This window comes from Schistocerca serialis, chromosome 12, assembly GCF_023864345.2.
Source record: "Schistocerca serialis cubense isolate TAMUIC-IGC-003099 chromosome 12, iqSchSeri2.2, whole genome shotgun sequence".
NCBI classification, from domain to species: Eukaryota; Metazoa; Arthropoda; class Insecta; order Orthoptera; family Acrididae; genus Schistocerca; species Schistocerca serialis.
This window is the reverse complement of record NC_064649.1, coordinates 77,065-101,281: the sequence shown is the minus strand read 5'-3', so window position 1 is coordinate 101,281 and position 24,217 is coordinate 77,065. Positions and strand designations below refer to the sequence as shown.

At 44.7% G+C, this 24,217-nt stretch overlaps 1 protein-coding gene across 1 annotated transcript in view; it reads right to left on the bottom strand.

Annotated features, from left to right (window-relative positions):
• The window catches only part of LOC126428335 (neuronal acetylcholine receptor subunit alpha-4-like), a 588,239-nt gene extending 565,097 nt beyond the window's left edge, over nt 1–23,142 (bottom strand). Inside the window, exons 1-2 of the mRNA XM_050090270.1 lie at nt 22,998–23,142; nt 11,362–11,490 (exon numbers count right to left, since the gene is read on the bottom strand). Coding sequence (XP_049946227.1) covers nt 11,362–11,490; nt 22,998–23,142 — 274 coding nt within the window. The remainder of the gene's footprint in view (nt 1–11,361; nt 11,491–22,997) is intronic.
• Between the last annotated feature and the right edge of the window lie 1,075 nt (nt 23,143–24,217).

Genomic DNA, 24,217 nt, shown 5'->3' with positions numbered 1-24,217 from the left:
AAGGTTGCTCGTATGCCAGTGAAAAGACATCTTCCAGTTAAAAAATGACATGTTAACTAACTAGTTTAACTTCAATACTTCAACATACACACAAAAGTTTACCTGCGTATTGTTGTACTGAAAAGGTGTCTGTCTTGTGAATACACTGCTGTTAAACATTTGGTAAAATTGAGGTAATGGGACATCCCCTCCCCACACGGAGGGCATGGCGCGTTTTTCGTAGTTTCATAATACGCATCAAAATATTTGTCGGAGTCTTGTCCGTTATCTGTTATAAGTTTTCTGCACTAACATTACAGTTTCAGTTTTTATGGTGAAAAATGCGTTTAACTTTTGCAAATACAGCACGAAGATAGTCGTTACACTACACTGTAGGTCAATCTGCTACCGCAACCTCTATTTCGCTTTCGCTGGCTTCACCGACTCTCGACATTTCAACCTAATATAAAATCAGGCTACACTACACAACCGAGATTTCACAGGCCAAACATATCAGTGCTTTGCTAGCTAAAACGCCGAATTTAAAACTTTTGTCGGAGAAAATTATCTTCTCGGTTCATTTCTTCAACCGTAGTTGGGCCATATATCCAGTCTGAGACTCGAGGTTCTTAGAACAAGTGCGAATGTTGGTAAACAGATAGCAGGTGGTGTTGAATGTTAAATCCTCGATTAAGTTGCCACTTGCGGCTTCTAGCTGCTACTTATCACTGAAATCGCAGCCAGACTCGATAGCATGACACGAAGTTCTTAGAAACAAGTGCGAACTTAAACCAACAGAGGGCCACACGAAGGATCTGTTCATCCTGGGCTCTGCGTCTTACCTCTCGCCGCGCCACCCGATTCCGTGCGTCCTGCGGGACGCAGTTAGTGCCAAACCCGACAGACTCGAGGCTCTTAAATTCATTACACCTGGCTCCAGGCAGATAAATTTCTTAGGTTAAAACCAAAGTCCAGACAGATGACAGTCAATATAAATAGAATAAAAGAAACTTCAAAGTATCAGGGGAATAAAAAATATAGTAGATGAGCTATTAGTGTGTCTAGATTATCTCAAAAATAAGACTGAGATTGATATACTCTGTCTGTCTGAGCACCATGTAACTGTGATCATGGATAGTGTCAGTATAAGTGGGTATAATTTAGCACCTTACACTTGTACATCTAGGATGGATAAAGGAGGAGTTGCCGTTTTATAAAACAAACTGTAGAAGTAAGGAAATTTCGTGCTAATCAGCACTTCGAGGTTTGTGCATGTGAACTTCAGCTACATAATGTAGTACTGATATTAGCAACAGTGTACAGGTCCCCATTAGGGGACTGGGAGCTATTCATAAAAAAGTTTGACTCCCTATTATGTTGTATGTCAGACAAAAAGAAGAAGTTATTAATCTGTGATGATTTCAATGTAAGCTTTCTAAATAACTCTGAGAGGAAAAGTGAACCAGAAGTGTTATTAACAACATATAACTTAGAATCAGTGATCAATTTCCCTACACGTATAGCTCAAGACAGTAGCACGCTAATAGATAATGTATTTGTACAGAAAGAGGATGTAAAACAAACACATGCCTTCCCTGTGGTAAATGGATTGTCAGACTGTGATGCACAACTGATTAAGTTACAAAACCTAACAGGGTGTACAGTTCGGAAACCATTAAGTAAAATTGTATGGTCGCTCATCCCAGTATCTATAGAGCACTTCAAAGAAAGATTAATAAATGTTAATTGGGGTGATGTATATAATGAGCCAAATGCTAATGACAGATGCAACATATTTCTCGATAAATTTATATCCCTTTTTGAACATTGTTTCCCAAAGAAAATTACTAAATGTAACACCACACGCTTTTCAAAGAAACCTTGGATTACTAGAGGTATTAAAGTGTCTTCAGAAAGAAAAAGAAAACTTTATGAGACAGCAAGAACTAGTAAAGATCCAGAAGTAGTTTTACACTATAAAAATTATTGTAAGATACTGAGAAAAGTTGTAAGGAAATCAAGAAATATGTATGTTAGGGAAGAAATTAGCAACTCCGGCAATAAAATCAAATCAATATGGAATATTGTTAGGAGGGAGACAGGAAAAGTAACCACTGGGGTAGGTAGTATTACTATTAAGGAGAACGAGACCATACTAACCAACAGTACACAAGTAGCTAATGTGTTTAACAACCATTTCTTAAGTGTAGGAGGAAAAATAGGTGTGAACATTCAAAAGAAAAAGCCAGGCAGTACATGGAAGAGTCTATTTTGAAAAAAATTAGTAAGATTAAGTTTCACCTGACAACCTCTTGCGAAATAAGTAAAATTATTAAATATTTGGAAAATAAATGTTCTGTTGGAGTAGATGACATCTCTAATAAGATATAAAAACAATGTGGAGCAATTACAGCTGATGTTTTGAGTCACATATGTAATGCTTCATTAACTCAAGGGATTTTCCCAGACAGATTAAAATATGCCATTGTCAGGCCGATCAACAAGGAGGGGGAAACCAAAGATGTCAATAATTATTGGCCAGTATCCTTGCTTACAGCATTTTCAAAAATCTTCTAGAAAGTAATGTACTCAAGAGTCGTTAGCCATCTCAACAGTAATAGGATACTTAATATATCACAGTTTGGATTTCAAAAATGCTGTTTCACTGAGACAGCAATACACAATTTCACTGACCACATACTAGAGTCTTTAAATAGTAAAGTTTCACCAATAGGAATTTTCTGTGACTTGTCCAAAGCATCTTATTGTGTGAACCATGACAATATGTCACAGAAATTACAGTTCTATGGTATAAATGGAACAGCAAATGAGTGTTTTAAGTCGTACCTACACAACAGGAAGCAAAAGGTTTCATTATATGGGTCAAGTGATTTAAATAAGTTTGCCACTTCATCTAACTGGGGTGAAACTACATTAGGTGTTCCACAGGGTTCAATCATGGGTCCCCTCCAGTTCTTGATATATGTGAACGACCTCCCTTCCTATCTGAAGCAGGAAGCTGAACTGACAGCGTTTGCTGATGATGCAAGAATCATTATTAATCTAGTAAAAGAAACTCCAATTGAAAATGATACAAATAAGGTCTTTGGAAAACTCATTAATTGGTTTCCTGCAAATGGGCTTGCTCTAAACTTTGAAAAAACACAGTACATCCAATTTTCTGCTGCAAAAAGTACAGTTCCTTCAATAAATATAACACATCAGCAGAAGTCAGTAGACAGGGTAGAGCATACCAAGTTTTTGGGTGTACACATAGATGAGAATCTGAATTGGAAAATTCATATTTTGGATCTTCTAAAGCGAATAGGTTCAGCAACTTTTGCAAGCAGAATAATTGCCAATTTTGAGGATATAGAAATTAGTAAGCTAACATACTTTGCATACTTTCACTCTCTGATGTTATACGAAATAACATTTTGGATTAACTCAACATTTAGACAAAAAGTATTCACTGCTCAAAAGAAAGTGGTTAGAATATTGTGTGTGGTTCATAGTCGCACATCTTGTAGGCATCTTTTTAAAAGATTGGGAATTCTTACAACTGCCTCACAGTACATTTACTCACTAATGAAATTTGTTCTCAACAACATGGACCAGTTTAAAAACAACAGTGACATTCATGATTATAATTCCATAAAAAAGAAATACTTACACTATCCTTTACTCAACCTATCTTTGGCACAGAGAGGGGTAAAATATGCTGCTATAAAAATTTTTCACAAATTACCAGGTGAAATAAAATGTCCAACAGACAGCAGTAATAGCTTAAAAAATAAATTGAAATCATATCTCCTTGACAGTTCCTTCTATACCATAGATGAATTCTTGAATAGGAATAAATAAATCTATAAATATAGTATATGCAATTTGTGCCATTTAAGGGAGTGGGGTAAATAATAGAAATATTAATCCTTACCTCTGTATTGTAATATATATTCTTTTCTGTGCTTGTACCTTGTTTTCTTGCATCATCTTCACTGAAAATGAACTCAAGAGTAGGGGGAAAACCTATGTACCAAGACATGCTGCATTGTTGCCAAATTTATTCAAGATGGCGGCGATGACGTCATCCAAGATGGCGGCATGTAGACTTGACAACATCGCATGACGTCATCCAAGATGGCGGCTTTTGGCGGGAGAATAGTCAAATTGTGCTACGTTCACTAACCTAGCCTTCAGAAAAAATGGCAGGAAGTTTGAATTTTGGCGGGAAAATAGTCCAATTGTGCTACGTCCACTAACCTAAGCCTCCAGAAGAAAAAAATGGCGGGAAGTTTGAATCCCAACAGGATAATGCATGCAAAGACCGTACTTGTCTTTATTATTATTATTCATTATCAGTTATTAACATTCATTATCAATAATTATTATTTATTATCATTTATTATTATTTATTATAATTTATTATTATTGACCTGCGTCTACTAGAAAAATCCCTCCAAATTCAAATTCCAACATGATAATGGCTGCAAAACCTTACTTTTGTGTATTATTCATTATCACTCATTATCATTTATTAAGATTCATTATCATTCATTGTCATTTATTTTCATTCATTATCATTTATTATTATAGGCCTACCTACACTAGAAAATTGCGCCAAATTCAAATTCCAAAACGATATTCTCTCGAAAACTGTACTTCTATGTATTATTATCATTTATTATTTATTCAAGATGTCCGATTTTCTCGGTGAGAAAGCCATTCTCCTTACATCCATAACAAAAATCTATCACAAGGTCAAATCCCCAACACCGTAATTGATCACATGTACGAACTTTCTCCGTCACTTATCTTTTTTTTCACTGGTAGCCTATCATAATCGCGTCAAATAATAAACTGCACTTATAGTAACGTAATTCAAGTCCTTTGATTTTGCAGGGGGAAGGGACTGTAGACTTTATTTCAAGCAGTACGGTCATCACTTGTTCTCCGACACAGTCAGCACACACGTCTTTGATATCGCAGTGCAATCACCACAACGTTCGCACTCCAACTGAATTAGTTCAAATCCTCGCCACCCCTGGCCAGCGCGCCGAGACACTGCCTACGCCTGTCACGTGAGGCGGCCGATCAGAAGCGCAGGGGCGACCCCAGCGATCGCTCCCACGTTGTAAACATGTTTTCGCTGGACACGCTGGAACTTGACGAGTTTGACGTCACAGCGGCCCATTGTCCGCTCACCACGTTTCCCGCCAAAACTGTCTGCCTCGGAGCTGAATCGCACAACGGTCGGCCGTTTCCCTGCAACACTTTCGGCACCACGGTGCCGACCTCACACAGCCGTTCGCCACGTGCGAGCGAGAACGCAGTGCTACACATTTGGCGGCAAAGTTTGCTCGACAGTGGAATCCGCCATGACTATATAACAGCACCTTTGGACCGCACTAGAACGCCCGCTAATTGACTCGCTCTCGCGCGCGCGCGTAGTAACTGTACAATCGCTGCGCCGCCGCCCCACTTACGTCACACACCCTCCATACACGCGACGGACATAGCCATCTGTAAATACCTGGAAAATGACTCTTTATTTCAGACATTACGGTCATGCAGGTGTGTCCCAACTGACTTCTCCAAGCTCACGCAGCGAAACTCCAGAGTGCAGGTGACGTACGGGCGGCCGGCTGAGCCCGCTCCCTGGCCCGCTGACGGCGGCGCCTGAGGGTCCCGCCACAAACGGTGGGCCGCGCCCGCGATCACTTAACGCCGGACACGATGGAACCTGTCGACCGCGTGCCGTACAAAGGATGCGTTTGGCGCCAGACTTTGACTGACAGTGGAATCCACCATGACCGTATAACGGCGCATTTGCTCGTCGCGAGAACGCCCGCTAATTCACTCTCACCATCTCAGCTATATTAAATAATTGAATTTACAATTTCATATACTTATGCTATCGTGTTCAACTCCCTAATATCAACTACTTTTCGAGGACCAGGACGCCACCTCCTCCTCCTCCTCCTAGGAACCAGCGCCAAGTTTGAGATCTGCCAGTAAACAAAGCTCACTTGCGCTTCCGCCACCAACCGAAGAAAACTGTTTCAAACTAAGACACCAGCACTCAGCCTCTTCCTACACGTTTCTGGTAAAGAGACTCACCCTGCACCAGGTCCATGGACCGAGGAACGAATTTACTTTATTTAGGAATGGAGTATATATATCACACCAACGTGTCCCGCATCATACAGACCTGCAAAACACTCCTACATAACTCATATATAATGTTCTAGACACGCGCTTGCTAATTGTAAACAGTTAAAAATAACTCATAGCACAGCCTACAGACATGTGAGCCGCTCGTAAATAGTGCAAAACATTTACTTCCAAATAGCCAAACAACTGCTAATTTTCGCAAATAATTTCAGTGGATAGGATGATGGAAGGAAGAACGAGTGTACTTTATTTATTTGTACATATATTTTTCAAACTTTTACTTCTCATAGATTTCGATATGTAAGGCTGACATAAGGCAGTTTCTGAACTCCAGTAGTGCACTACACTTGGCAACACAACCACACCCATCAAGATATTCATTCCATTCCAGACCTGTAACTCCTCTACAGATAAATTTGTCCAGTTACTTGTCTACTCACTCACATTCTGACCAGATTGCCGTTATTGCGCAAAAACAGCTCAGACTGCGCTGTGCTGCTCGGGGAAGTAAGGAATTGCTGCACTCTATTTATTTGGAGCCCTTTTATTTGGTCGTGGAGTATATTTGTCACAAAACACCCGCACTGATCCGACTGTGGTCATCTGACACAGGCCACAAACACGTAAACAACTCCTAATTTCACCACACAACAGCAAACAGCTCTTAAATAATGCAGTACACAATATCAGCAGATGAACTCTGTACTCTTAAACTCTCCGAATAAAGCACCGCACAGTGCACAGACATGCTCCCAAAATAGTGCAACAGACGCGCCCAAACACCACCAGCTGCCAAACCGACAAAAAGTCTCTGCTCGGCCTGTCCCAAACATGACCTCAACACAGTCGCATTCGCACCTAACACCGGAGACATTGATATCGCCTATGCGCCTTAGATTACGCTCCAAGGCTGGCCGCGCGCGTGTGCGGTCGGCGGGGAAGGGGATTCCAGAGTCTCCAGCCAAGTTCATCTTCCGAGCGCTCGTGACAGCCGACACATGTGAACGCTGCATTGCTCTTCTCATGTATACCGCCGACGTCTCAGATCTGGACCTGCCTTCACGTCTATTCTCACAATAGCTCATAGCTCGTTGACACACTCGATTAACGCGGCCGGAAAAACATTTACTACTCGCAGGCAACCGCGATGGTGACGGAAAAACCAAATCGCTCTGATCTGCCCTCTAGGCGCGTGTAATCATTGAGAACACTATTTATTTTTTTCGAACAATTTATTTAACCATACAGTGATTCTATCATGCTATCACAAAACACCAATCCCAGATGTGCCCTGGACCATGTTGCACAGCCCACAGACACGCACCCAATCATAATTTCAGTGCACACTATAGCAAACTGCTAATAAAAAATACATCACACAGATGTGTAGATACGCTCAGTACTCGTAAACTACCCTAATAACACATAGCAGAACCTGCAGATCCGCTCGCAGAATAACTCAGCAGACGTGCGCAGGTACCCCCACTCTGCACCCTGCCCACTGGATCGTGAAGTCACCCATCCGTCTGATTTCAGACCTCGCACAGCCCCTGCTCGGCTTCTGCAAGCGTGAGTTGGCGCGGTCAACGCGCTCGTCAGCAGTCAAAGCAGACACATACGTCCGTCCAGGACCGCCATCCCTAGCCGTGACCACCGAACGCGGGTGAAAGTCAACTTTATATCAACGTAGCATAATTCCAAAGCGCAGCCTCCATACACTAGACACATCATAGCAGCACATGTCTTTACCTCCTATGACACTGTAGCACACTGCACATTGCTCCTTACAAGACATTACACAGCCCTTTAACTAAACATAACTACACATCCCTGCTCTCGCCTTGTCGCGTGACCAGCCATCTAAAAACCGTCTCAATATTATTCCTACTTTACAACTTTTTTTTTTTAATAAGATCTAATTTACACCTCCCACCGCACATAACCTCATACCCATCCCACCATCAACATACGCAAACGTCCTCAACCCTATCTTCACACTCATATATCACCCCACAAACCATGCCCTTCAATCAATTTACCATTCTCATCCCCTCTTTTCGAATTACAAACGTAGCCTCTATCAAAACACCAATCAACTCATCTTTCTCACACTTTCAACAGTAAAATTAATTTTACACACACCCAGAAATACCAAACCCAATTAAAGATTCAAACTTTTATACAAAGCATCAAGCACATACGACAATATTCAAAGCCTGGTCCCTGATCTCTGCAATTTAAGTCGGAGAAAGACATATCTATTACCTTCTGCAACCTGTCTATAAACAGAACGATCTCAGTTACTACAACAGGACCTTGTTTTGACCATTCGCCAGAAATGCGCGCAATGTTGTACGCCTCAAACTAGGTACAAGTACAACAGATGCTCAACACCCTATCATCTTTATCCTCTACCATCAAACAGTGAAAAAGTCACGAAGGCACCAATGCGATCCACCTCCAGTGCGGACAAACGGAATTCACAATACTCCTCCCGAATAACTCAGAGTGCAACCATCCGAGAATTCCTAACAGCTCACCAAATCCAACACCTAAACTACAAATCCCTATATAACAAGATCATATTAAATATACACACACGCTGCAGAGAGCACTTTAAAGTTTTACCACCCATACTCTAAGCGAATAAGAAGCTGTCTCTGGCCCTTGTATTTAGCTTAATAATGTTCAAAAGTCATAATATATGTATCACTTCATGATATCCAGTATTACAAATTTACTCTTTCTGGTGGACACACGTCCAGATCGTCCGCTCTTAAAATTCTGCCATCCTTCTCCCCACATCCATCACTGCTGGTGGCTCACCTCCAACTGCGCAATGGTACACACTGTTCACATCCGCTGTCCAACACTACAATAGCAAATATTCCAACAATACAAACCAACCACAGGCTACAGACAGCACAGTCAGTGATTTTCATACAGCGCGTTATGTAGCGTTACCAACATAAATACCTAAACAGCCTACTTACATAGCCCCCATGCTCCCCACAAAAAATTTTACAAATTGTTTTTGGCAGTGGCCATTAATGATTTCATAAAGTCTTTCATAATTACAATAATAAAGATATCAAATGCACACACTTATTGATGCAATGTTGGTCAAAAGCAAAAATTGTTCTCATACAGACAGTTCAGATCATTCATCACAATAGTAATTGAGGTGTCAGGTCAGAGCGGTGTTCTGAACACAATTTCGACACAAAGCAGCTCAATAGGCTGTGGAGTGGAAGGGGTAGACTAGCAATAGAACAGTGCATCACCATTGACTAGACAATCATTTATTCAACACATAAGTGAGGTATTACCCAAACGGAACAATCAGTACAAAATCACAAAATAATATTCTTTTCGTTTAAGTCACTCAAACATTTAAGCAGGCAAATAGCAATCATTTATCTGAAAGCCTTTTAAGAAAGCAAGACTAGAAATTTTGAATGATAACTTAAAATCATATTTAAATAGGCCCTGACCGAGCACATATTTTAAAACGAAATATTTCCTTTAAGGAACTAGCGATCAAAATTAATTACAAAATCCAAGACATTTAAGATTAAAGAGTAATATATAACATCAGAGAGCTGCAATCCCAAGTTTTAAGCACCACGTTTCAGGTGGACTGCACTGTAGCAGTACAATACAGGTCCCTCGGAGGATCTCCCCACACAGGAAGTTATTGCCGCAATCGACAAAATATGAACATCATTCCATGTACAGACCTAAAACAAACTAAAAGCTCTCTGAAGTTTGGTACAGTTAAATCCCTTTCAACATAACATACTTCACAAGTCTAGCCCTAGGACGGCACCGACACCCCGCAATTTAACACGCGAAAAACTACAGCGATGCACTCATCACGTATCCTTACAAAATCCAAGAACAGAGAGCAGGCTCCCCAATAGCGGAACATTTAACCACGCTTAGCGTGCGGGTTTATGGGATGCTGATCTCGCCATTAACCTCAACACCAGTTCAAATACTAGTCAGCCTACAACCACCATACACGTTCCTTCAGTTACTGCTTAGAAAGCCAATGTGATAGGCAAGCAGACCAGCATACGATAAAAGCTTAAGCAGTTTCCTTACTAGACAACCCTTATGAATAGTAGCCATAATTTTTTTTTAGGTGAGCACACCCAGAATCTAAAGACAAACAATGCCAATCATAAGGACAGTAGCACGTAAGCAAGTAGCAACGGTAACTTCTGCTTAGATTGGCTACAAATCAGCGCGTGATTTAACACACCAGAGAACAGTCTTTACAACATAACCATCAATACAATAGCAAATTACTCACACATGTACTCCCCCATACTCCCCCACGATTTCGATTCGCAAAGTCATAGACAAAATGTGAAGAACGTATCACTTAGCCCAACATAATGGTGCTCCCTCAGTCACCCCAAATAACTGACTCCCTTAGTTGCACAGCAAAGAACCAGACCTAATGAAACCACCACAGTTGTCTCCTCTAAATTGTCACAATACAAGTGAGACTCAATCACAAATGTACTTTTACATCTCCAGTTCCCGTATAGTATATAATACAAGCGCCTGATTTTCATCCGTTTATAACGACAGGCAGCAACATCGTACGGAAAAGAGCGTAGACACAAGCTCTTACCAATTCTCTTCTCCAAAAGCAGTCACTGCAGCTCTCAGGATCCACTGGGACATCCAATGCAAAATCGTTACTCCTTCACACAAATTACAGGAAGCCCGCTTCCCGCTTCTTGCTTCGGCGCCTTCCGTTCAGAGCCAACTTGTATATCTCCGTGCGATAGGTCTGCGTCAACCAGACAACCGTCTTCCACCACGTCCCGGAGCACACACAGCCCAGTACCTCGCCTCGTTACTTCTCGCGCAGGCCCCAGAGGGCGCTGCTTACCGCCCTGATCATGGCAGGAAAGATAAACCACCAGGGTGGCACTATCGATATGAGCCGCCACGGCTCATCCTCCCCCGCAGAAACCAGAAACTACCCTCCCTCCCTTCATTTCTTCCAGAGGGGTCAGTTTCTTCCCTTCCCCTGGGATACGTGAACCCAGGAGACCTTTCCCGTCCTTAGGGTTTTAACTATTAAACTGACCGGGTTTACGACACGCAACACCTTCTATGGACCGACGAAACGCGGTGAGAGCTTTCGTGCAATCTTATCATCGCTCTGACCCCCTGTAACAAAATTACCAAAAAAGACGCTCTCCCCCGGTTGCACTCTGAATGGACGACGTCCTTCATTGTAGCGCTGCGCCAGTGCGAGCTCAATGTTTCTACGCACGCGCTTCCAATTCTGGCGGATCTGCTCCTCGTCCAGCCCTGCAGATAATATGTCATTGATGGCCCACAAATTCGCGAGCGGTGAATTCGCCGGGTGGCTAAGCATCAGCGACAGGGGGGTGGCCTTACTCGCTTCATGATGAGCATTATTGAAAGGTAAGTTCAACCAGGGTATAGGTTCGTCCCACCTACACTGTGACTTACGATGAAAGGCTATCAATGCGGCCTTGGGGTTCCTATTGACACGTTCCACAAAGGAAGGCTGCGGATAATATGGAATGGTGGTGGTATGCCGTATAACACTTTCGAAACAAAACTTCTTAAATTGTTGAGACATGAAGGCGGGGGCGTTGTCGCTAACTAAAACCTGTGGGGACCGAAGATGTAAATTTTTGTGCCCATTAAGTGGCGAATAGTGAGCCCTGCGGTTATTTCGCTCCTAGGAAGGAGCCATATAAATCGGGTGAAAGCATCTACTACCACGGTTACATACCTGTGTCCGTTCCTAGTCCTTGGCAAGGGACCGATATAATCAATAACCAACGTGTCCATTGGCACCCTCTCCCTGCTAGACTGCAAGAAGCCTCTTTGAGTATTCGCATTTGGTTTAGAAATTTTGCACACCTGACACTCCCCCACTAACCTACGGACATCTTTATACAGGGTCTTCCATGTGAGGTGTTCTCGGATTTTCTGAACAGTTTTCGCAGTTCCCAAGTGCCCTCCTACCACTGAGCTATGAAAGTAATGGAACACGGCAGGAACGAGTTCCTTAGGCAAACAAATCTTAGACCTCCCGTCATTCGTAGTCTGATAACAGACGATACCCTTTTCGAGGCTATACCCCTGCACTTGCCTGCCTTCGAGGAGCTGCTTCCTCACCAGGCCCAATTCGGTATCCTGCCTCTCCTTTAGACTCCCAAAGAGTTCCGGGACTTTCGTTAGCACACCCATGACCCAACGTTCTGACTTGTCTTCAGAACTACCCTTCTCTGTCTCTTGAGCCTGCTGGAACATTCGGCTCAGAGTGTCCACTACAGAGTTTTCTGATCCCCTGATATGTCGGACGCTAAACCTAAAAGCGGATATCCGTACCGCCCACCGCGCAATATGTCCAGTCTTCCTGGGTCTAGCCAGGACCCAGCTTAATGCCTGGTTATCGGTCTCTAATTCGCTTATGCTCCAGGTAGAAACGGAATTTTTCTAAAGCGAAGAGTACTGCTAACGCTTCTCATTCGTAAACGGAATACAATAATTCGGCACCCGAAAGGGTCCGGGACGCGTAGGCAATTGGGAGACGTTCACCCTCATCTTCCTGGAGGAGAACAGCAGAAACCACAGAGTTCGACGCATCGGTCTGAACGACAAACTTCTTACGGAAGTCGGGAACCGCTAACACTGGAGCGTTAGCTAAAGCAGATTTTATCGCATCCAAGGAGGATTGTTGCGACTTCTTCCACTCAAACGGTACATTCTTCTTTCGAAGTTGGTTCAGGGGCACTGCCAATTGCGCAAAATTTGGCACGTATTTGCGAAAAAAATTCGCCATTCCTACAAAACGGGCGATTCCCATCTTACTCTTGGGAGGCGGGAACCTTTGCAAATCTTTCGTCCTCTCCTGGTCAGTCTTAATGGCTTTAGCGGAAACCAAATGTCCTAAGAGGGAAATCTCTTCATGTGCTAAACTAATCTTGGATGGCTTAACCGTAATTCCAGCTTCACGCAATCGTAACAAAACTTGCTCAAGGTGCTGAACGTGGTCCTCAAATGTTGAACTACACACTAAGACGTCATCGAGGTAGTTATACACAAACTTGTACTTGTCGTCACCAAAGATATTATCAAGCAACTGGGACAGAACCGCCGCCCCCGTGGACAATCCAAATGGCATCCGATTAAACTCGTAAAGATTCCAATCCGTGGTAAAGGCAGTTACCGGCTTAGAGCCTTCCGACAACGGGATTTGATAATAAGCCTGGTTCAGGTCCAGGACAGTAAAGGTCTTAGCCCCCGCAAACCAGGTAAAACAGTGGTGCAGGTCGGGTAAGGGGACCGACTCCAACGCCACCGTCTGATTAAGCTGTCTATAATCCACTACAGCGCGGTATCCCTCCCTGCCTCAGGGCCTAAAAACATAGGAGCCGCATACGGCCAAGTCGACTTCCTAATTACGCCTTCCCGCAACATTTTATCAATTAACTGCTGTAATGCCTCCATCTTGGGAGGCGACAACCTATAAGGTGGCTGACGAACAGGTATATCATCTGTGAGGCGTATGTGATATCTAATTTTGTGTGTAACGCCTTATCTGTTAGTCAATACATCGGGAAAACGACTCAAAAGCTCTGACAACTTCTCCACCTGACTATGCGGTAAATGACTGAGTCTAAACTCGGAACGTTGCTCCTCTACATTATTAACCTCCGTCTGCACCCGACATGAACAAAATTTAAATCCTTTCCCCAGTGCAAAACGGAAAGAAAACATTCTATCAGCCCAATCCAAAATAAATCCCCACCATTGTATCAGGTCACAACCTAATAACAGATCGACAGGTAGGTTGTCCACTACCAACAATAGCTGTCCAAGAAAACCCTTCAATAGAAATACTACCTCGGCAGTAACATAGAATAGACAGGTTCTGCCCCTTAACAGCCCGACAGACCTTGGGAGTCGTTTGTAAGTCCGGCAGCTTACACAGATAACGGTCCTTCTGGTACCAACGGTAATCCAATAAGGAAGCGCCACTCCCCGAGTCGACCAACATACAAATCAGCTCGTGATTCAAGGACCCGCACACAAAGGGTAACGAAGACCCTACAACAGCCCTTATGTGATTACACCTCCGTATGGGACACTTGTGTGATGCGGCGCCTCTGTCCCCCTCTAGTCAGCTCGAAGGAGGTCTTCCTTTCTCCAGACAGACACATACCATATGTTCCGAACTACCACACCAAAAACACTTGCCGGCTCCTGTCCTGTTCTCGGTAACTTTAGCTACCCCTTTCTGAATCACGGCATTGACTCGCTCCTTAATGTCTCCCTTACTATCCGCAAAACGGCGTCCTCCAATTCGTGAAACCAAATTCTCCAGTTCAGTAAAGGTCGTCGGTCTTGTGGCAAACATCACGAGAGAACAGTCTTCTGGCCTAATACCTTCCAATATATTATCAACGGCGTCTCTCTCCGTCACATCTAATTCCAATGCAGTAAGAGCGATCCGAACCTCGCTAATGTACTGCTCTAACGTTTCATTGCACTGTTACACGATAGAAATACTGTCCAGTAAGTTCATGTTTAATACGGGAGGTGAACTTGCGTTCAGTAACCCGCCTCCGCACATTGGCAAGAGAACCCTGGGTTTGCAAGACCTGACTAATTATCGTGCCGAATAAAACCCTTGCCAAGGGATAAATTAACTGCAAGCTAACATGCTGATCAACACCTAAAGCACAAGCGTGTACTTCCAAACTCGCTAATAACCACAGGACCTCAACAACTCCTGATAATTCGTCAACTACTAACATTGTCAGCCCCTGAATTAATAAAAGTATGGGATTAGGTAACTTATCAAAGGCTTTGCATACTGACAGTCCAGTATTAACTAAATTTCCCCTTCGTACAGGTTCTCTCTCTTGTGCCAAAGTACCTCCTTCGCCTTCTTCCTCCTGTGACTCTATTAAATTATTCTCAAATTGCAGGGCCATAACCGTCTGGCACAACTCGGCAATCATAGCTTTCTGTTCGGGCGTAATTTTAAACTGCTCCAAATCACCCAATCTATTCACCCAGTGAATTAACTGTGCGGGAACTCTACTTGTCTGAATACATGACGAATTACTTCCCCGCATAAACTCAACGCTCCCACGCACACCAGAAAGCGACGCAGCGCTAGCCGGCAAAGAAGCGCTTACCTGCATACTGTCTTCCCCACCGAGACAAATGGGCCGCTTTAAGACGCCGCGCAGATGTGCGCTCAACTCCGAGACGGTTCCGTTAGTACGAGCCCCTCTGATCCTCAATTCATAAATTAAATGTACCCTTTTCAAGTGTTTTAGTCCCGGGCACTTCCGAGGCTGCGGATGGCTGGTCTCGTCTCCCTGTTACTAATGAAACGAACAGATTCTGTGCCACACCATGTACAAGGGAACCAATCTTAATCTAATCAAATACCAATTACTGGTGATTACTGCCCCAGGAAGCGAGAACAGAACCACACTCTGCGACCAATGAGGTGTCGGGCCAGAGGGGTGTTCTGAACACACTTTCGACACAAAGCAGCTCAATAGGCTGTGGAGTGGAAGGGGTAGGCTAGCAATAGAACAGTGCATCACCATTGACTAGACACTCATTTATTGAACACAGAAGTCAGGTATTACAAAAAAGGAACAATCAGTACAAAATCACAAAATAAATTTCTTTTCCTTTAAGTCACTCAAACATTTAAACAGGCAAATAGCAATCATTTAACTGAAAGCCTTTTAAGATAGTAATATTAGAAATTTTGAATGATAACTTAAAATCATATTTAAATAGGTTCTGACCGAGCACATATTTTAAAACGAAATACGTCCTTTAAGGAACCAGCGATCAAAATTAATTACGAGGGCAGTTCAATAAGTAATGCAACACATTTTTTTTCTGAAACAGGGGTTGTTTTATTCAGCATTGAAATACACCAGGTTATTCCACAATCTTTTAGCTACACAACACTATTTTTCAACGTAATCTCCATTCAATGCTACGGCCTTACGCCACCTTGAAATGAGGGCCTGTATGCGTGCACGGTACCATTCCACTGGTCGATGTCGGAGCCAACGTCGTACTGCATCAATAACTTCTTCATCATCCGCGTAGTGCCTCCCACGGATTGCGTCCTTCGTTGGGCCAAACATATGGAAATCCGACGGTGCGAGATCGGGGCTGTAGGGTGCATGAGGAAGAACAGTCCACTGAAGTTTTGTGAGCTCCTCTCGAGTGTGAAGACTTGTGTGGGGTCTTGCGTTGTCATGAAGAAGGAGAAGTTCGTTCAGATTTTTGTGCCTACGAACACGCTGAAGTCGTTTCTTCAATTTCTGAAGAGTAGCACAATACACTTCAGAGTTGATCGTTTGACCATGGGGAAGGACATCGAACAGAATAACTCCTTCAGCGTCCCAGAAGACTGTAACCATGACTTTACCGGCTGAGGGTATGGCTTTAAACTTTTTCTTGGTAGGGGAGTGGGTGTGGCGCCACTCCATTGATTGCCGTTTTGTTTCAGGTTCGAAGTGATGAACCCATGTTTCATCGCCTGTAACAATCTTTGACAAGAAATTGTCACCCTCAGCCACATGACGAGCAAGCAATTCCGCACAGATGGTTCTCCTTTGCTCTTTATGGTGTTCGGTTAGACAACGAGGGACCCAGCGGGAACAAACCTTTGAATATCCCAACTGGTGAACAATTGTGACAGCACTACCAACAGAGATGTCAAGTTGAGCACTGAGTTGTTTGATGGTGATCCGTCGATCATCTCGAACGAGTGTGTTCGCACGCTCCGCCATTGCAGGAGTCTCAGCTGTGCACGGCCGGCCCGCACGCGGGAGATCAGACAGTCTTGCTTGACCTTGTGGCGATGATGACACACGCTTTGCCCAACGACTCACCGTGCTTTTGTCCACTGCCAGATCACCGTAGACATTCTGCAAGCGCCTATGAATATCTGAGATGCCCTGGTTTTCAGCCAAAAGAAACTCGATCACTGCCCATTGTTTGCAACACATCCGTTACAGACGCCATTTCAACAGCTCCGTACAGCGCTGCCACCTGTCGGAAGTCAATGAAACTATACGAGACGAAGCGGGAATGTTTGAAAATATTCCACAAGAAATTTCCAGTTTTTTCAACTAAATTGGCCGAAAAAAAAGTGTTGCATTACTTATTGAACTGCCCTCGTACATAATCCAAGACATTTAAGATTAAACAGTAACATATAACATCAGAGAGCTGTAGTCCCAAGTTTTAAGCACCACGTTTCAGATGGACTGCACTGCAACAGTACAATACAAGTCCCTCAGAGGATCTCCCCACACAGGAAGTTTTTGCTGCAATCGACAAAATATGAACATCATTCCATGTACAGACCTAAAACAAACTAAAAGCTCTCTTAAGTTTGGTACAGTTAAATCCCTTTTAACATAACATACTTCACCAGTCTAGCCCTAGGACGGCACCGACACCCCTCAATTTAGCACGCGAAAAACTACAGCAATGCACTCATCATGTATCCTTACAAAATCCAAGAACAGAGAGCCGGCTCCCCAATAGCGGAACATTTAACCACGTTTAGCGTGCGGGTTTATGGGATGCTGATCTCGCCATTAACCTCAACACCAGTTCAAATACTAGTCATCCTACAACCACCATACACGTTCCTTCAGTTACTGCATAGAAAGCCAATGTGATAGGCAAACAGACCAGCATATGATAAAAGCTGAAGCAATTGCCTTACTATACAACCCTTATGAATAGTAGCCATAATTTTTTTTTAAGTGAGCACACCCACAATCAAAGACAAACAACGCCAATCGTAAGGACAGCAACACGTAAGCAAGTAGCAACGGTAACTTCTGCTTAGATTAGCAACAAATCAGCGCATGATTTAACACACCAGAGAACTGTCTTTACAACATAACTATCAATACAACAGCAAATTACACACACATGTACTCCCCCACGATTTCTATTCGCAAAGTCATAGACAAAACGTGAAGAATGTATCACTTAGACCATCATAATGGTGCTCCCTCAGTTACCCCAAATAACTGACTCCCTTTGTTGCACAGCAAAGAACCAGACCTAATGAAACCACCATAGTTGCCTCCTCTAAATTGTCACAGTACAAGTGAGACTCAATCACAAATGTACTTTTACATCACCAGTTCCCGTATAGTATATAATACAAGCGCCTGATTTTCATCCGTTTATAACGACAGTCAGCAACATCGTACGGAAAAGAGCGTAGACACAAGCTCTTACCAATTCTCTTCTCCAAAAGCAGTCACTGCAGCTCTCAGGATCCACTGGGACATCCAATGCAAAATCGTTACTCCTTCACACAAATTACAGGAAGCCCGCTTCCCGCTTCTTGCTTCGGCGCCTTCCGTTCAGAGCCAACTTGTATATCTCCGTGCAATAGGTCTGGTCCCACACTCACTGCGTCAACCAGACAACCGTCTTCCACCACGTCCCGGAGCACACACACCCTAGTACCTCGCCTCGTTACTTCTTGCGCAGGCCCCAGAGGGCGCTGCTTACCGCCCTGACCATGGCAGGAAAGATAAACCACGAGGGTGGCACTATCGATATGAGCCGCCGTGGCTCGGTAATTAAAGTTTTTTTTTTTCTCAAAGTCTGAGCAGTAAAGAAAATGCACACGAAAGTAGTGGATTTCCACGCAGTCTTGAAGAAGTAGTGTTGTCCTTCCAACAGAAAGACAGTGCTGACTCTTGACATGCAGACAGATAATGGGCCACAAGGAGCAAACCCACAACGGAGTCATTCGAATGTTTGAAAAATGTTGGTAGGTAGGTCATCACAGAGCGGACGGACCCACAGTAGTCCTGGTAGAGAATATGATATTGGTGGGCCATCAAAGATGCAGACCCACTGCAGTCCTTGTAGAGACGGCCAGCAGCCATCTGTTGCGGCTGTGCAGGTGCACAGTCACCATCGAAGAGTCTTGCAGACAATATAGCAAGTCCATAAACCACTATTTATTCAGACACAATGCTTTTGGAATTTTCCTTAGAACCAGCAATGCTGTTAACTAGTCCCTTGCTGAATTATTAACACACGTGCAAACACTAACAGTCCCGACTTATCACATATTGTGCCTATACTTTGACCAACAGAAATGTGTGCACTGAAATGAAGGCTTGCAAATTACTTAATTTGATGAACTGATGTCAATTACAATTTTATAACATGAGACTACAGTTACAAAGGTACAGAAAAATCATTAAAAATATAATGATACAGATAACATTTGAAGTAAAACAGGTTTTACAAAAGAATAGAAATAAACATACATATTAGTGTTACAGGAATTATGACATAAGTAAATACATAGAAGATCAGAATTGCTTTCGAAAATAATGTCTAACCATCCTTACAAAGTAGATAACTTCTTATTAATGCGAGTTATAAATGAGGATAACTGTATTCCTCATCATCTTGAATGTAGCTTAGCATTAGAAAAATTCTACAACACAAATATTGTTAGCTAAACACATAAAGACAGGAAAAACACAAATACAGAAGGGTACACGAACACATAGCGGAATTACACAAAGGGGAAGGACAGGGTTTGTTTTCAGTGTAACATGTGGTGCTGCAGTCCAAACCAAAACCTCATTCCATAAATCATTCATCATATTTCAACATTTGTTCACACACAAAAAATCCTACTAAAGCATGCTTTCTGTATTTATATGTTCAGATATTTTTTATCTCATACTTTATTTTCCATTATCTTACCTCATCATTCATCGTATTTCAACATTTGTTCACACACAAAAAATCCTATTAAAGCATGCTTTCTGTATTTATAAGTTCAGATATTTTTTACCTCATACTTTATTTTCCATTATCTTACCTCATCATTTATTTCCAAGAAAATCCTACCTTAGCCTGACAATAGACAGTCACATCAGCCACCGCTCCACCTCCTTGTTACTGCTGCCACACTGTCCGAAGCCCGACAATTCATGCACACATATGCCACCACGCCACTTCCCCACACCTGCTGCCACCCAGGCCCAGGACCTGCCGATAGACGCTCATATCAGTCACCACTCCCACTCATCATGACTGCTGCCACCCTGGCTCAGGTCTTGGCAATAGACAATGATATCAAGCACTGTGCCACCTCCTCGTGTATTCTGCCGCCTTGGTCTAGATCCTGGCAATAACAGCTCACATCAGCCACTGCACCTTCTCCCCACTACTGCTGCCCCCTGGCCCAGGCCCTGACAATAGACGCTTTCATCGGCCACCGCAGCACCTCCTCCATCCTGCTGACACCCTGGGACAGGTAATGGCAATATTCACTCACATTAGCCACGAATCCACCTCATCTTGCCAGCTGCTACCCTGGACCAGGTCCTCAGAATAAGCGCTCACATCGGCTAACGCGACACCTCCCCATACCGGCTGCCACCCAGGCCCATGTTATGGCAATAGAAACTTAAATTATCCCCCTTCCACCTTCTTGCTCCTCCTGCCAGACTGGTCAAGGACCTGGCGATAGACACACACATCAGCAACCACACAACCTCCTCCTGGCCCATTTCCTGGCAAAAATGCTCACTACAGCCACTGTGCCACCTCTTCACACTTGCTCCCACCCCTGGCGCAGGACCTGGCAATAGACGCTCACAATGGAAACCACGCTAACTCCTCATGCCTCTTGCGTCTGTGGCCCAGGTCCTGGCAGTAAACACTCACATTGGCCACTGATCCAACACCTTGCGCCTGTTGCTACCCTGGGCCAGGTCCTGGCAATAGACGTTCACATCAGCCACCACACCACCTGATCATGACTGCTGCCACCCTCTCCCAGGTAATTGCAAGAGAAGTTCACATCAGACACAGCGTCACCACCCACTCATGCTGTCTCCCTAGACCAGATCTTGGCTGTATCCACTTAAACCAGCCACCACCCGACCTCCTCTCACCTGCTGCCGCCCTGGCCCATGTCCTGGAAATAGAGGCTCACATTGGCTGTTAATAGATGCTAACATTGGCCACCACAGTACCTCCTCCCACTTGCTGCCACCCAGGCCAAGGACCTGGCGACAGCCACACACAACACCAACCACGTAACCTGTTTGTGCCTTGTGCCACCCTGGCAAAGGTCCTGGATATAGACACTCACATGGGCCACCACACTACTGCGTCACCCCTGCTGCCACATTGGCCCATATCCTGGCAGTAGACGCTCACATCAACCACCACTCCATCTCGTTGTGCCTGCTACCATCCTGGTCCTGATTCCTGGCAATAGACACTCACATCAGCTCTCATGCCACCTCCTCAAGCCTTATGCTGCCCTGCCCAGGTCCTCACAACAGACACTCACATCATCCAATGCTCCACCTCATTGCGTCTGTTGCTACACTGGACCAGGTCCTGGCAATAGATGCTCACATCTGCCACCTCACCACCTCTCTACACCTGCTGCCTCCCTATCCCAGGTTCAGGAAATAGAAGCTCAGCCAACATACGACCTTCTTCTGCCAGCTGCCACCCTTTCACAGACCTTGGCAATAGACCCTCACATCAGCCACCACTCCACCTAATCATGACTGCTGCGACCCTGGCCCAGGTAATGGCAAAAGACGTTCACATCGGACACAGCGCCACCTCCTCACACATGCTGTCGCCCTAGCCCAGGACTTGACAGTAGACACTTAAATCAGCCACCAATACACCTTCATCCACCTGTTGCCGCCCTGGCCCCTGTCCTGGCAATAGACGCTCAAATTGGCCTTCCTTCCAACTCTTTGTGCCTGCTACAACCCTGGCCCAGGTCCTGACAATAGATGCTCACATCAGTCAGCACTCCACCTCCTTGAGCCTGCTGCCACCATTGCCCAGGTCCTCGCAATAGACGCTCACATCAGCCATTGCGCCAACTCCCTACATCTGTTGTCTCCCTGGCCCAGGCCCTGGCGATAGATGCTTACTTCGGCCACTGCGCCACCTCCTTGCACCTGCAACTGCTCTGGTACAAGTCCTGGCATCACAGACTCACATCGGCCTCCACTTCCTCATACCTGCTGCCACACTGGCCCAAATACTGTCAAGAGACGCTAATATTTTCCACTGCAGCACCTATTCCATCCTGTTGCCACCCTGGTGCAGGTCCTCGGAATAGCTGCTCACATCAGCAACCGCGCCATCTCCCAACAGCTTCTGCCACCCTGGCCCAGGTCATGGCAAAAGAAACTCATCTGAGGCCGCATGCCATCTACTTGCACCTGCTACCACCCTAGCCCAGGTCTTGCCAATAGACACTTACATCAGCCACCAAGACACCTTCCCACACCTGCTTCCACGCAGGCCCAGGTCTGGCAATAGATGCTCACAACAGCCACCGCTCCACCTCCTCATGCCTTCTGCTACCCTTGCCCAGGTCATTGCAATAGATGCTCACATTGGCCCCCGCACCATCTCCTCCTTCCTGCTGCCGCCTGGCAATAAATGCTCACATCGGCCACTGTGCCACGGCCCCCCTCACCCAGGACCTCACATCGGCAACCACACAGCATCCTCACGCCTGCTGCACCCTGGGTTAGGTCCTGGAAATAAACAATCGTTGTTCCTGCTGCCACACTGAGCAATGTCCTGGCATTAGACACTCACATCGGCCCCCACTCTACCACCTTCTGCCAACTGCCACCCTAGCCCAGATCCTGTCAGTAGAAGATCAGATCAGCCACCACTCCACCTCGTCATGCCTGCTGCCAACATGGCCCCGAGTCCTGGCAATAGATGCTCACATCGGCACCCCGCCACCTCTTGGAGCTTGCTATCGCCCTGGCCCAGGTCCTGGCAATAGACACTCACATCAACCACCGCTCCATCGAGCCTGTTGCTACCCTGGACCTGGTCCTGATAATAGACGCTCACATTGGCCTGCTCCATCTCTCCACACCAGCTGCCACCCTGGATCAGGCCCTAGCAATAGATGCTCACATCTGCCACGTCGCCGCCTCCCCACACCTGCTGCCTCCCTCACCCAGGTCTGGGAAATAGATGCTCATATAATGTAGGACCTCCCTGCGCCTGCTGCCTCTCTGGCCCATGTCCTGGCAATAGACGCTCAAATACGCCTCCACTCCAACTTTTCGTGCCTGTTGCTACCCTAGACCAGGTCCTAGACCAGGTCCTGGCTATAGGCGATTTTAACAACCACTGTGCCACCTTCTCATGCATGCTGCACTCTTGGCCCAGATTCTGCCAATAGACACTCACATCAGCCACTGCACCACCTTGCCACAACTGCTGTCTCCCTGGCCCAGGCCTTGGCAATAGACACTTATATCGGCCACTGCACCACCTCCTCACGCCTGCTACCACACTGGCCCAGGTCCTGGTAACAGAGGCTCACATCAGCCTCCACATCACCTCCTCATACCTCCTGCCACACTGGCCCAAATACTGTTAATAGACGCTAACAGGCCACCGCACCACCTCCTCCCCCCTGCTGCCAGCCTGGCAAAATACCTGGCGATAGACACACACATAGCCAACCATGCAATCTCTTGATGCCTTCTGCCACCCTGGCACAGGTCTTGGGTATTGATGCTCACATCAGCCACCGCTACACCTCGTCATGCCTGCTGCTACCCTGGCCCAGGTCCTGGCAATAGACACTCACATTGCTGCTACCACGCATATACATCAAGTTCTGGGTACCTTACCACGGTTCCGTTCTGATAAGTTGATATACTTAGCTTGAAAAAGTTTTTTATCTTTATCTTTGAATTTTTTTATTTTCTTTATTGGTTTAAAGATTTTATTTTATCTCATTTATTTAGTGAAATTTTTTAAGGAAAAATTTATAGAAGAGTTAAACTATTAGTTTTATGTTTTCAAAACATAACTTTTCCTAAGCTAATTAACTTATTTATTCCTTAATTAGCTTATCTCATGCGTTTGCAACATGGACATTAATTAAGAAGTATGTGAAGTAGATAATTGTGAAGATTTGTCCTGT